General features: G+C 40.0%; 1 protein-coding gene across 1 annotated transcript in view; it reads left to right on the top strand.

The window, feature by feature from the left end:
• The window catches only part of LOC135473491 (glutamate receptor-like), a 61,383-nt gene that overhangs the window by 8,799 nt on the left and 37,387 nt on the right, over positions 1-15,197 (top strand). Inside the window, exon 2 of the mRNA XM_064753342.1 lies at positions 9,266-9,418. Coding sequence (XP_064609412.1) covers positions 9,266-9,418 — 153 coding nt within the window. The remainder of the gene's footprint in view (positions 1-9,265; positions 9,419-15,197) is intronic.

The following is a 15,197-nucleotide window of genomic DNA, read 5'->3' on the forward strand; positions in this document are numbered from 1 at the left end:
CGGACTAATGTCCCAGTATTTCATTTCAAACGATACTCTTCGCTCGCATAAAAATCATGAGTGTCACAGTGTAATTAACACCGTCCAATTCAGTGTTATTCCGCGCCATCTGGTCACGGGGAAACGATCCCTTTTCTCCGAAACGCAATCTCTTGTATTCATCCGTCGAGTCATTTCTTTCTGACTGAATGAGTGTTTTGACAATGTCCATGTACGCCTACTTTAACTGTATCTGGCTTACATGCCAGTGTGGCAAGCCTGAACACAACAATCTATGCACTCTCAGCCGCGAATCCTTGTTCCAACCGCCGTGTTTCTCTGGCACCAGACCCCCGTGGCTTCTGAATAGCAATCTCCAGTTTCATTTAGACTCTCATGCCCTCTGGCTTCCACATCATCCATTTATACATGAATTTCTATCCAAAATGGAATATGCAGTAAAATTACATCCTTCCCCTCGTCTGGATGGTCGGCTATGGGAAATCCCATTGCCGTTTTCCTGAATTTAGGCTCGCTATAAAACTCTCGTCGTCAACTCTCTGCACAGTCGTACGTTCTGGGTGTGTTTCCTATTGGGAACCCATCATTCATATCATCTTGTACCACTGGGGACCTTTCAGTCGTATCACTGTCAAGGTCACCTACTCAACAGGAAGCTCCTTTCTTTAATAATTTTTGGGTTTACCATATCTGTCAGGCGATGTTAAGGTGTCCGATATGCAGGCTCATTATTACTCCTACCGTTGGTAAACATTGTTAGATATAATCAAGGAGAGCCTGGAAAGATACACTGCCACCACTGTCCACAAACTACATCTTGAAGGACATAAAATCCCCTATAAGAATACATCAGTATATTTATTAAGATAAATAAATTCATTAGATTTTCTTGGGAGTGAGGCAATATAATTAAAGATGTACTGCATAGGCAAGGCCCTCCCATGAGCCTTAAACGTCCTCAAGCTGTGCAAACAGTTGGTCACATTTAATATGTTCAAGTACCGTCCCAGATTAATAAAATAATTCCATAAGCGACTTCTTGGAGTGGTAGATGTAGGGAATAGGGTTGTGCCTTACTAATCTTGTTCATTTTGTCTCCTATGCAAATCTGATTAAGGAAGATAGCGTCCGGAGATCGAGAATTTTCTGCGATTCTTTGCTCTATTTACTCTCTGAGTTGTAAATCGTCATTTCTGGATGATACTTGGCGGTTTCCCGGCTGCCGTCTTGTCAGATATATTATTTACGATAAACTGTTCTCGGTGTAAACTTCAATATTGCCGGCACACGGTGTGGCGTATTCCTGGCAGGGCCGGAAACAGGGTTCAATTACCGATAAGACTCGTACGTAGTTTTCATCAAATGTAGGACTAGCAGCAACAGCTATGGATCTCAGGCAATTTCCGTGGCAATAGCGCTGGGCGGACTGGAATGTGGAAACACCAGCCAGAAGTACGAAAGGTTTGGATCTGTCATTCGGCTAATTTAGAGGAAATTGAATACAGCCTGTAAAAGAATATGTCAGGGGCTGGGGTAAGCACACATCCCGAGTTATATCATGCAGCTGCTAAGGAAAATAGCCATCACGTATAGCCTATGTATTTATCTTGCGGTAATCCGGCTGAGACGTAATTTCCCTCAGGTTCCGAAAAATGTTTAAAATATAAGTGGCCGTACAGACCCATAGCATTTCTCTCGATATTTCTCTTTTGGGATCTTCACGTGCAGAAAAACGAACAACAACAACACGGATATAAATCTGCTAGCAGGAAAATTTTATTCACCAGGGGAAATGTCATTTAATAAAATTAATACGTATCCATCATAATAAAACTTATAATATTGGAAAACTTTCATTTAGAGTACTCACCAGTCCAGTTAATTCAGCAATGCATGCATGCACAGAGAATCATAACCAATTTATTAGTTAAGACGGAACGAGTTGTCGGAAGTAATTTGGAATTGCCAGTTTATTTAGCAATATTTACTGTTTGAGAAATGAGAAGTAATTGTGAATTCTGTCTGTGTTTAATGGCTGGTTTATACAGCGTTTCAGGATTCTTCATCATACACTGAGAGTCATTAAAGTGGATGATTTGATATTGCATATATATATAGAATTGTCTGGCCTGGCGTGGCATTGAATACAGCCTGGTATCCCCATCACAAGTACCAGCCGATAATAAAGTTGCTAGCTGTAATAATCGAAAGACCCGACAATCTCCAGTCTGTCTTCATAAACTTGTTAAGATAACAAATCCATAATCATTATTTTGGTAAATACTTTAGATGAAGCTCTTGATACAAAGGGCTATTTCCCAGCAAAGGAAACACAAGCTGAGTTAAACACGGCTAATGCGCTTGTTCGGTTGTCCGCATAATGAAAAGGTTTAATTGGGGTCAATTAAAAAGTCCTGCAAAACGCTAGTTTATGGCAACAGTCCATTTGGGGAGAATTGAAAATCTCGGAACGTTACGCCAAATGCCGTTTTAGGCTATTGGCAAAGAAAATGGCTTAATTATCTGAGGATAAAGACATCCTGCTATATGTTGTGAGTTGTTCCATTACACCCGGTGCATTTCTGTCCACAATGAATGACCTAGGGACTTTTTTATTCGGTCTAATCCATTCTTAGAAACAAAACATTAACTGCAACCAGCAAGAGAGAGAGCGAGAGAGAGAAAAAAAAAAACGTGCATGGCATTAGCTCCGTACTACAGAGACACGCGACCTGCCTCTGGACAATAGATCTATCGTAATTTTATTGAGATAATTGGAAACAATGACAGTCTTTGGCCAGCTACTGCGAGGTTTTTTTTTTTAGTAATGTTTGATGAAGTAGCCGGGAACGGTGAAGTGATCGAGGGTTAGGATAATTTTTAGCGAAATCGTTGAGGATTTAGCCGCCATTATAGATTGGTTCTCTATTGCCTCTTGCACAGGACGGAGAAGCTACATTCCTTAGAGTCATCCGTTTTCCAATCTCAAATTTAATACAACAGATGTAGAGTTTAAGGAAATGCTTTAATTATGTTTGAAGGTAACTGACCCTTCATTGCGCCTATTAGATGTTTGAACCATAGAGCCAACGGTGTATAGCCAAGCTTTCAAAGAAGCATTGAAGCAAGAAGTAAATATCTGTAATAACACAAACTCTGATCAAATCTTCATTCACTCGAATTCTGACCGGTTTCCTTCACACATTATCTCGATTATTATTATGGTCGCCATGAAATAGTGAAGTAGAAATATTTTCGACGTTACATTAACAAATCCAATAAAGAAGGAAAGATAGTAAGATACGATGGCGGTTTGATCTAGACATACATATTGTTAGATATGCAATAAATCATGACTACAGGCTGATTTCTCAAAACATTCTTACTAAATCAAGATCAGGCAAGTGCCTTGAACGCATATTTTCGTACTCATTTTTGTCAAAATTGTGAGCACATGATAAACGTTATGCTATAAGACAAACTTTCCGTTTGTGGGAACAAGTAAGCACTGAGATGAATGTTAAAATAAGGCCTTGCAAATCAGGTATTGTTTATTTATTTATTTCATTGGTGTTTACGCCGTATATATAAATATTTTACCTGTACGGCGGTGGCCGGCATTATGGTGGCAGGAAACCCTCGACCTTCCTTACATTGCTGGCAGACCTTCCCATACGGAAAGGAAGTTGCATGAGTTGGGCTTGAACTCACGGCAACAGCACTTGGTGAAAGGCTCTTGGGACATTGCACTGCTCTAGCACGATAACCAGTCGGTAAAGGAAGCCTCTTAGTCGATTGATTGATTTATTTCTTTAATTGATTGGTGTTTTACGTGGTACTCTTAATCGAATGAACTGGTACATTTTGTATTAAAATTGTGCAATTAGGAGTAAACACTAACTTGTTTCTTACCGGGCCCCAATGGCTCAGTTGGTAGAGCGTCCTCTTCGGGGGGTGGTAGATCCAGGGTCAATCCTGTATCGTGTCACACCTAAGACCTTAAAAGAGGAAGTTGTAGCTTCCTTGACCCGTACCATAAATTATGTCGCGTGAGGGGCAGCTTACTTGCCCTCGGTAAGTCGTCTCAGTGAAGCAGCACTAGATAAAAGAGCGGTGGAAATCCATCCTGCAACAAGGAGGCACATTACACGCACATGCACTCTAAGGACTCGTCATAAAAATAGTTAAGTACGACGTTAAATCTAAGCAGTCAGTCACTGGTACACTAAACAACATATTTACCAAGAGTCCCATGTTTAAATCATGACCTGAGTCTGCTCTGGATTGAACTCAACTCAGTCTTAATAAGGTTTATTCAAAACTATGAAAACAAATCATGCATTTATGTTCAGCACATTCTCATCATGTTTCAGGTAGACGCCTTTAAGCACAAAGTACAAAATATCTGCTTTTGAGATGTTTTGGTTAAGCAAGCTAAAATAGTGCAAGGTCCTGTGATATACATTCCTGAATATTGGAAAATGTCCCACAAAGACCAACCATGGCAAACTTTGAGCTATAGTATAACGGCTTTCTGATAAAAGCGACGAGTATACCGGTGTTGTCCTCTTTTAATGGTCGAACTGGGGCTTTATATTTATTCATTTGTGTATTTATTTGATTGGTTTTGACGCTGTGTTTGACTATTGACTGCGATGAGAAACTGAAAACAGAAACAAGAAAACAGTAAATTCTCATGTTTAAACTTTGCTGAGGTGACTCTGAGCTTCGAACATGCGATCGGATGACTTTACGGCTTTAACCGCTGTCGTTTGCTGGCTTGTAGGTGTTTTACTCCGAGTTCGTTGATTCGAAACCTAGAGTATAACCTCAGAGAATTATACGGGCTATGGAATTTGTGATATAACCAGATAGTCTAAAGCCGAAATAGCTTTAAAGCTGTTACATAAACAGCATTCTAAATGACACAATATCTTTGTACAAGGGTACAAGCATTGGATTCCTAAAGATACGCCAACTTCAAGGGCCAGTGATATGAACTAACACAGTGTGTATGTAAGCTGATCGGCCAATCATGGCATATCAACATATAGCTGTTAAACATCTGCATATAGATGTCCGTTAAAAAAGTTGCTTTTAAAGTGCGAACAGAACAACCTCGTATTTTCTCTAGATACCGTTCTGCTATTCCGATCAACAATTGAATTTTCGGTCAGTCAACTAAAAAACGAACTTTTTTACAGAACCTTCGCTTGCCGCATAGTAAAACTTTCCTGAGCTGGGCTAAATGTACTTGATGACAGCTAGCGTTGCGAGATAGTCAAAATAGCCTGAATTTCGTCGAAACACCGATAGCGACTGGGGAATCTTTCGGAACTCTTGCTTTTTGTTGTCGGCTATCTCGACGAAATTTGGTTAATACTCCATGAAATGCTCTAATCGGCTGTGAGATTCAGACGGCCTTGTTAGTATCCTGTCTGCTCGCCCTTCTGGACGATGTAACCATTACGTTCACTGAAGGCAGTTCGTTAGGCCGATTCACTTGTCACTTGCAGGTTTATCTTCATTGTTGATTGCGCGCGTTCCATTGAGTCACAGTGGCGCGCTTTGCAATGTAATGGAAGCCATGCCGGAGCAATGATTTACGGCTAGGTCAGCCATTTAATGGAGCAAATAGAAGCTGTTAGCGGCACTGATTAGAGGTAGGAGCATAACCCTTACACTCAAAGTTTATTGCTGTATACCCTTCGAGACAGACTCGAAACGCGAACGTCGTTTAGAGCGAAAGGCCTGTGAGCTTGTTTTCCTTGGGAGCTAGGGACAAAAGCCACGACGTACCTAATAAATACTACATAAAATATTAGTGTTTGATGTGATTTGGGTCTTTTGGCCCCCGCTTGAGATACACCAGTTATGGTGGCCGTTCTAAGTAAACAGGGTCTCTTTGATGTTCTGTAGAGACGGGGTAAGTGGCCTTGCCAATGTAAACACCTTCCAGGAACATTCTTCGTCGGGGGTCTCTTGTTCTCCGCCATTCAGCCGGGGCTGGCAGTTTATCTAGTTCATTGATTTCTCCACCTATTACCTTGCCGTGTTCCAGAATGGTAAACTGTTTTAGCGGACAGGTTGGCATGTTTTCTCCTCAGAAAAGGCAATTTGTACGCTGCATCCATTACCCTAAATGTTTTAATAATCACTCCTATTAATCCTGATCGTGGAAGCCACTAGTGTGAAGTGTGCAAATAGAGCAGACCGACTTGACGCTCTGGCAAAGTCCGGCCTCTGTCCAAACACGTTGACTGAGAACCGCCTGTAATATTGAGCTTCTTTGAGTGTTATCATCTCTATATTACTTCATACAAAATTCTCCAAGTACTTTTCGAAAGCTCACGCTATGGTGGTTATGTGTGGATGCGTGTCACGTTCTAAGAGCCTTATTTATTTAAGTATCATATCCCTATATATAATAGAATTTCATAATCTGGTTCGTTGCAGATATTCCTGTCTTGCGCAATACTCAGTCCCTGACAATGTGTTCATGATGACACATGAATGTGTTCATTGTGTTAAATGTCCATGACAAACAAATAATCCGTATTGTTTAATTTTTCATTTTGTTTTATTTGCACCCACCCTGAGCGCCTCATTGTGATATGGGATGTTTTCCTATAATCATTGTATCACACTTTTACCCTTAAAAACCAAGGACCATTACTCTGTGACAGGCTCAAGTGCTCCGTAAACTTTACCTTACGCCCTGTTTAGAATGTCGTTCATCCCTTCTACCCATACTAATCTGAAATCATTTGATGACGGGCACATTATGGAACCCTATAACCTGACCATCGTTTCTCCACTGACGTATAAAGGTGGAAATACCGTTGATCTTGATCGCGCTACCCCTCAACCGCTTTACAGCCTTCTATGTTCCTGACCAGAAAATGCTCTTAGTCGTGTCCCGGGGGATGCTTTGCACTTATGTCCCCCCTACCAGCCCGAGTTAAAGCTGCATTAGAAAGATTTGGGATAACCCCTTCATCCTAAACAGACAGACAGACACTCACCTAACTAATTTCCATCGGCGGATTAGATCTGGGCTGATTTGGTTGCTGAGATATTCACGAGGCCAGATCTTTTCTATCTAATTCCATCTGTCAGCCTGGATGATGTCAGTGCCCAGTCTGATTTCAAGCCGTCTAACCTGCCACCAATAACGTACACAGCAAACAGTGCACAGTTCCACCATTTTCGAGCCATTTACTTGGATCTTCAACTCAAGTCAAGCCATTGTTGATTACCGTCAAATATTATGTTATGTCTGCCTCGGCAATGATTCCACAATGTTCCAATCGTTCCAATCCCCCTAGAATTCATACCCAAGTACAAAGTTTATTTTCAGCTAAGATGTATTTCGTTGTTTACTTATAATAATAATAATGTTATTTTGTTTTGCATTGGATGATTCTTTTCTTTTCTTTGGGAAAATATAAAAAACAAGACAATTCTGACTTAATCAAAAGATTTTTTGTAAGAATTTCTTTGGAATCATTTTGATAACGTTACCAGACTTGTTATCTTGACCAGCAGTGTTTACCTGTCCAGAATGGTCCGAGACTGCTCAGTGTTTGTATCACGTGACGCGTGGTCTTGGCACACAATAGCTCTCTAGGGTCACTGTTAAGTGACAGATGCATTAAAAGTGCACCAAGTCGCAGCTCCGTGATTGTCAGCTGGGGCTCCATACAGGACCCCAACAGTTCCAACATATCAATTTAAATTCATTTTGCACTTGGAAGCTACTTGGCCCCCCGATCTTCGCAGACATCTGTTTGAGAGCCACTCTCTAGTGTATTGAAATGTCTTCGAAAGGAAGGGGTTAATATTCTGTAACCTTGGAATGTGGAGCCGCAAACTAACTCGTCATGCACGCAAACATCATGCGAGCACCTATATATTAGCTGTGTGTTCGCTCTGGTCAAACGGAACCTCTGCTATCGGTGCCTTGATGGAACTTTACACAAAAGCTTTTCCAAGGTTGTGTTTTTCTGTTAAAGGCTTTAATACCTTGTTTCTACATATCTGTGTTTCCTGAATTTAAACCTCAACGTTCGGACCGAACCTTGAATGAGACCTCAAATGTTAAAATAAATAACCGTTGCCATGCAAACCAATCCATACAGATGTTTAGAAACAGGAGCGCACAAAAATGTGAACTGTTGCAGTATATCTCGAAAATTATTAAATTCACGGTGTGCTTCCGGGATAAAAAGAATAGGATTGCTTGTCATAAATGGCGACTAACCTAGAACTCTTCAGTGTGCACAGAATAGATCATTCCGCTTTAAAATAAAATTTGGTCTTCGACATAGCATAGCCCCCGAATTTATTACAGGTGCTCTCATTTTCATTTGATTAACAGCTTTGGCTGCTGACAATGTTGCAGTTGAATAGTTGAAAGATATTTCTGAACTTATTAAGATACCGAATTTACGCCATATTTAATGAGGTTTTTTTTTTTTTAATTTTAACATATTTTTGTGTATTTTGTATGTAAAAGCGTCTAATACCTGTTTAGCCTTATTTTGGATATTATTATACGTGTTCTTTGTGTTAATATGTTCTAGTCCATGTATAGCTGAAATCCTGTCAATGCAGCATCTACCCCTATTGGTTTGTTCATTCATTCCGTCATAGTATTTCACTACAAACTAGATGCAGTCTGTTTGCATGAATTTAACTTGCTTTTTGAGATAACTTTGGGTGCTGCGTTACTCAACGGTATTTGTCTCATGTACATTTCTGACAGTTGTTTATGAAAACTGATAATATTATCCACTTTGGACATACTTTATTTACCATTGACGTGAAATAAACGGATGTTCCAACTGACGCTACGACGCGTATGAATTTGGGCAGTTATGGAAATGGTCATGGAAATGTAACAGCACTGTGTTTAACTAAAGGAATAATCTGAAATTCTAACATGAAAGGTCGTTTTAGAGATCAGGTCTTCGCAAGCATGGCGATTCCGTGTTCAGGGCAAGATATTTACAGGTAATGATCGCCATGCTATCTCCCTTCACTTTAATGTGAAGCGGGGTTTTTGGCCATCTGTGGGACTGTTGCATTCATTGTCTTCTTCGCCTGATTGAGCCTGTACAAATGCTGAGAACTGTGACTACAATTATCCCCTCGGCCAGAAATGTCAGAGATAATGATATTAGCATGGCTTTGGTCGAGCCGTGAAGGGATAACAGCACTGCCAACCACCTCATTATCAACATTGTTCTGCTTCTTATTACAGGAGCTATATTCCATAAGGATGCCGTGGAAGTTGAGGTGGGATTCAATTATGCAATTGTTAGCCACAAGGAGGCTGAGGGCAGGGAGACATTCGAACTGGAAGCAACTATAGACATGATTGATGTGTCAAACAGCTACGAGCTAACAAGTGCAAGTAAGTCATTACTTTTCTTATTAACCAGTCTTTTTTTATTCTGGCTTTGGTTTGTTTTTAACATTAAAAAACATCTGAAATTGTTGCATTTTTAAATACATGCTGAAATTGTATGAAGACCTGCTTACTTGATCCCTTTATTTATATATTTAAATATTTATTTATTTATTGATGTTTTACGCAAACTGAATCCTTTACAGTTATGTTCACAAACACTGTGTTATTCACAACCAGGGAATGCAAAGCGCTTTTTGCTTTCATTCTGTGAATATTAAGTTAGCAACCCATTTTCCAGGGATAACTATGATACGCTTGAGAAATGGTAATGGATAGTTATAGCTGAGTTACTTTGATGTTTCTAGACAGAAGCTTTCATCGGCCAGCGTCAACCATAACCTTGTCTGGAGAGAGGCGAGCGATGCAGACGTCCAGTTGTTTCTTAATTTGTCTGCCTTTGCGTTAATTGTCATGTGTGTTACAGATCCGGGTCTTCTGGAGCCAAAGTTTGTGGCATCCAGGGAATTAAGTTCCAGCAAGTTCTAATAGCGATATCCAATCAGGCCGCTGGCATTGGATTTTTTAATTCAGTTGGTCGGGATAGGATATCCCAATTTGCTTCCGTTCAGTTGCTCTATGTAATCCCGTTAAACAAGAGTCGAGCTAGATGGATTCGTGTACGCGACTGGCCAACACTGCGCAGGCTATATATTGTCTGGTCCCTCTACAGTCTTCGCTACACAGCTATCTGTATATAATTTAATAAGTCTTGGAGAAAAGGCAGTCAGAGTTATCTGGAATCCAACAAGGCAAAGTGATATATAGGTCACTTGGATGTCGATAAAGTTGCCGGTGAGCTGGCGATCCGCATCAATCATTGCCTCCTCCTCCGATATCTTTAATTTGTGTAGACAACTAAACTGTACAAGATTAAATAGGGAGAGCGAAGGAGAAGGAAAGCTGTGTAAGCACTGACATAACAGAAGTAAGAAGTACATTCTGGCAGACGGTTACTATTCGCAATTCGCAAACGTCAAATTTCACATCTTATGGACATCGTCCCTACAGGCTGACACAAATCCCGAAAAAGAGAGATTTACATGATTTATAACCAGTCTGATTATCTCCCCCTGTTTGTTACTAGCACTGTCTAACACTAATTTGTGCAAGAACAAAGTTGATGTATCTTGTATGATCGATGTGATCCCTCCGCTCAGACGAGTATGGACAATTTGCGGCGTCTCATTCCCATAGCTTTTCCTCCCAAACTAAGTTTGGCTGGATCACGTACTTGATTTTGAGCGTGATTCAAAACTTTTGCCACAAAAGTTGCCACTCCATTCGTGGTTTATGACTCATGCTGTGATAATGAAGACATGCTCCAACATTCACCCAGCTGTGGATGCCACTGGTCATGAACAGTTCCATTATTTTGTCACCTTCTATCCAAACACATTAGTTAAATCATTAAGTAACAAAGTATTGCTTATTCGCTCATTTGGATTTTGGAGGCTTTGAATGTTATTGGTTATTGAAAATATTTTTCATAGTCATATTACACCAAACGAAATAGTGCCATAACGGTAGTTGCTTTATGTATTTGTATAATGCATTTATTCGGACCACATTACCATAGATAAAAACGAAGTCATATCACACTAAAAAAATAATACCGGTAGTTGTTTTGTGAATTTGCATAATGTCACATTATCGCAGGTAATCTTATCCTGTCTCAAATGCATTACTGTAGGAAAGACAACTTACTAAAAATGCTATCATTGCTGTAGTTCAAACCTTTGTTGCAAAAGCCATTACTGTATATAAAACAGGATGTGTTGCAGGCCATTAGTGTAGAAGAACGGCGTGTGTTGCAGATCATTACTGTGGGGTGAGACACAGTGTGTTGCAGGCCATTAATGTAGGTATGAACACCCTATGTGGCAAAGCATTACTGTAGGTAAAAACACCATGTGTGGCAAGGTACTACTGTAGGTATGAACACCGTGTGTTGCAGGCCATTACTGTAGGTAGAAACAACATTTGTGGCAAGGCATTACTTTGCGTAGAAACAACGTGTGTGACAAGGCATTACTGTGAGTAAGAACGCCATGTGTTGCAGGTCATCATTCAAGGTACGAACATCAATCTAAGGGTCATTACTGTAGGTAGGAACAGGATGTGTTGCAGGTCATTTGTACAAAACGTCCATCATACTGTAGGTAGAAATATCCTCTGTGGGTGGCCATTACTGCAGGTACAGATACCCTGTGTTGGAGACCATTACTGTAGTTAAGAGAACATTGTGTTGGAGGAAATTGCTCTAAACGGGAACACCGTGTGTTGGAGGCAATTGCTCTGTGTAAGAACACTACAAATGACTGCATTCTATGTTGTCAACGGCGTTTGTAGAAGAGTTTCACCGCTTAAGTAGATGTTATATCAGGAACGAGCAGTTTCCTGCCTTCTGCTATAATGTTGCGGTAAGACACACGGAGATTAATATTCTTTCATAACATAATTTAGGCGGCTCATTTAATATCTCCACTTCGTCATCTATAATGCATAGGTTTCGTCTTTGATAAATGAATGAGGAAAGCATGGGGCAGAAACAAATGCAAAAAACACCTATTTCATCGCCTGATCTTCTTACATGAGCGTCTTTATATGCGCACAGCAATGCAAAAGCGGCATATTTTGGTGAATCGACGGGTGCAGGAGTGCCACCTCTGTAATTAACTACTTAAGCTTAGGTGTTTCGTGTGGCTTATGGGTTGTTCGTCTAATACAGGAAGCCTTATGAAGGAAAAGAAGCCATCAATAATTGATACGCTTACAGATGGTCTGGAGAACGACGTGACTGTGCGAGTCTTATACGGACGTCGCGGTAGCAAATACACCCACTGTAAGAGGCTTCAGAGGATGGCTTGTAGAACCGCTGAGAGCCTATAAATCATTCCGTTGTTTTCTGGAAAGCGATTATCTAGGAGATATAATGTACCTTGGAGACTTTACAGCATCTTCCTCGTCCGCAGTAGGCCTGCAAAGACACCAGAATACACGAAGGAGCAAGTGTTTTACATGTAAATCACGTTACCCAGTAAAACCACATGTATTCTCGTCAGAGGCAAACCTACAATATCAATAAGACAACCAAGCAAATCCAGAGTTTAAAATGGCACCAGTGGAAAAACCACTGGTAGTGTTAAAGAAATCGCTTTTCTGAGGAAACGTGATTGCAGACTAATAACGTCATTTTTGTTAATGTACATGTATCTAGGTATATGCACTTTACAAATATTAAACATATTTATATATAGAATATTCGTTATTTTTGCAATCAGTTCTTTCCTTTTGAAATAACAACAATAAAATAATTGGCCTTGATGCCTCGATGCATTGATTTAATGGCGTAAGCAAACAACCATTCTGAGCTTATTTTAGTATTGTGCTGCTGGTACAGAAGTTCCACGAGAAATGGCTCAAATAATTTGATACGGAATTTTAATGGTGAACATGACCACATTTTTGGCTCGCCATATTTTAATATATACATTTCTGAAACAGAAGTTTTCTTTACTGGCTTGTTACAAACCTGAATTGTGATCTCTAGAAAGGTTCGATTTTATGCAAACATTTAGGGTTCTGTTTTTTTATGTCGGGAACAAAAAAAACGCCGGCATGTCTTAGCTTGTTTTTCTCTGGTCGTCTTTGTTGAAAACTAGGTTTTCCACGAATTCTTTGCCCTATTGACCAGGCAATATCCGGTGTGTTGTTGATGTATATAAGGCTAACTAATGATCTGCGTGTATTGTAGCTCAGAGCAAAACACGCCGGTATAAAGTGAGCTGAACTGATGTCGTTTTCACTCCCAGATTGGAAGAGTTCATTTAAAATGGAATTGGGTTATGCTGAGAATTTGGGAACGTCCACGTCGGCATTGAAACAGAGACTACATGGTGTTCGCCTTTTTTTACAATGATCTGCAAGATTACTACATTGCTATCGTTGACTTTGATGCCTTATGTTGCATTACCTGTCGAGTGGGCATTAATAGCCTCGCAATGGCGAAATAAATCGCCTAGATAAGGCAGATGAAATAGTTTCTTTGAGACGCCGTAGCCTTTAGAAAGAGTCTTCTGAAACCCCACAGAGACCAAAGTCTGGTTACAAGTCCGAATCTGCTTCATTAATACATTATAACCCATACTCCCTTGTGTGTTAAGTTGTGATTCAGGTTTATTGTTTCTCTCTCACTGCCTCTGCATTTCATCGTACTCAACGTTGAATTGTAAGATAAGCCAGTGTTTCAAAAGCTTTTAGTTCTAACAATGTTTCTTTTCTTTCTGTTCAGCAAAATCTTGTTTTTAGCCTTTTGCTTCTTCACTAGACGTTTCAAAACACCGTCTATCAGATGTCCATTTGTGAACGGCAGAGAAGGGATGCTCTTCTGACAGCAAGCAAATCTTAACTTGAAACCCTAATAAAGCTGCAAATAGGGTTCGGCATGCGAAACCCTATTTTGCTTCAAGAACAAAATAAAATAACAACCATGTTTCAATAGAACGGTTAAACCGATGAAAACACGTTAAACCGACTGCATTGTGTCCGCGTGTCGCTTCATATACCCTTCATATGTGGAAATGTTGTGCTTGAGCCGAACTGTATTGCAATAGGTATCGCATTGTTACATAACGTTTTGTCAAACTTTGTGGACCTTTTTGGAGTTTATAATCAGTAGTTTATAGCAACGAAAGTGCAATCATTCTTTGTTTCATTTCACTTACCACAAACTTAAAAGATATTATATTTTCAGTTCATTCTTGTTTTACAACTGTATAGTTTCAAAGTTCCCCTGTGTATTTGTGTTCAGTGAAAAGGATTTTGTTTACATTCTTGAAATCGACTTATTACCATTAAAACGTCTTGGTAAGGTACAATATTTCAGACTTATACTTAGTATTAGTGCTCGTGTATAATTTCCCGCATTTAGGTCACCAATGGATCGGCTTAATGAAATCAACAAAGCATCCACACAGATATACTTTTTCCGTCGAACGCGCTGTTTTCCGCGGAGCTTTGGAACAATTTGATCTCAACTCAGTGGCTTTCGTCGTCTACAAATGTGGAACGTTTATGAGCCCTAAAACGAAGCAAAATGAAGTCTGTCCATTAAAACCAAAAGAAGCTCACCGCTGGTGATTCTGGTTGTTTATGTTAGAGTAATGGCGGCGCATGGGTCCAACTTCTTAGGAGAAAGTGGTAATAAACTTTGCCAGTTTTGTACTTATCATGGAAAAGCAATTAGGTATCCAAATCTCCTTGGTCACATCATACGATATTTCGAAGACGAATGTCCTTTAAAGCTATAAAAAGTGGAGGCGGATCTTCAGGGTGAACCCCACTCATACAGTATCCCAAGAGGGGCCGATGCCATTGATTATAACCTCCATTTGGCCAGGCAATTACAGGTCTCTGGGACGCGACTTAATTTCGACATCCCCACTTTAAATCGGACAACGGGCATCCATTTGAAATCTATTCCAGGAGTCCATTTATCTGTGTTCCGGTTTCAACGTATGTGTTTGGTTTCGGAGATAAATACACATCAGAGTATCCACAAATCCAGATGAGACACAGTTCAAATTGCGCAGAAAACGTCTCACAACGACTCCGTCATTACTGTGATACTTTCTATAAAAACCGAATTAAAACGTTGTTTTACTCGAAATGCTTTTATGCATGCGTATTTATTTCATTTGTTTGTCTGCTTTCGCATGTTAAA

This window comes from Liolophura sinensis, chromosome 8 (genome assembly GCF_032854445.1).
Source record: "Liolophura sinensis isolate JHLJ2023 chromosome 8, CUHK_Ljap_v2, whole genome shotgun sequence".
NCBI classification, from domain to species: Eukaryota; Metazoa; Mollusca; class Polyplacophora; order Chitonida; family Chitonidae; genus Liolophura; species Liolophura sinensis.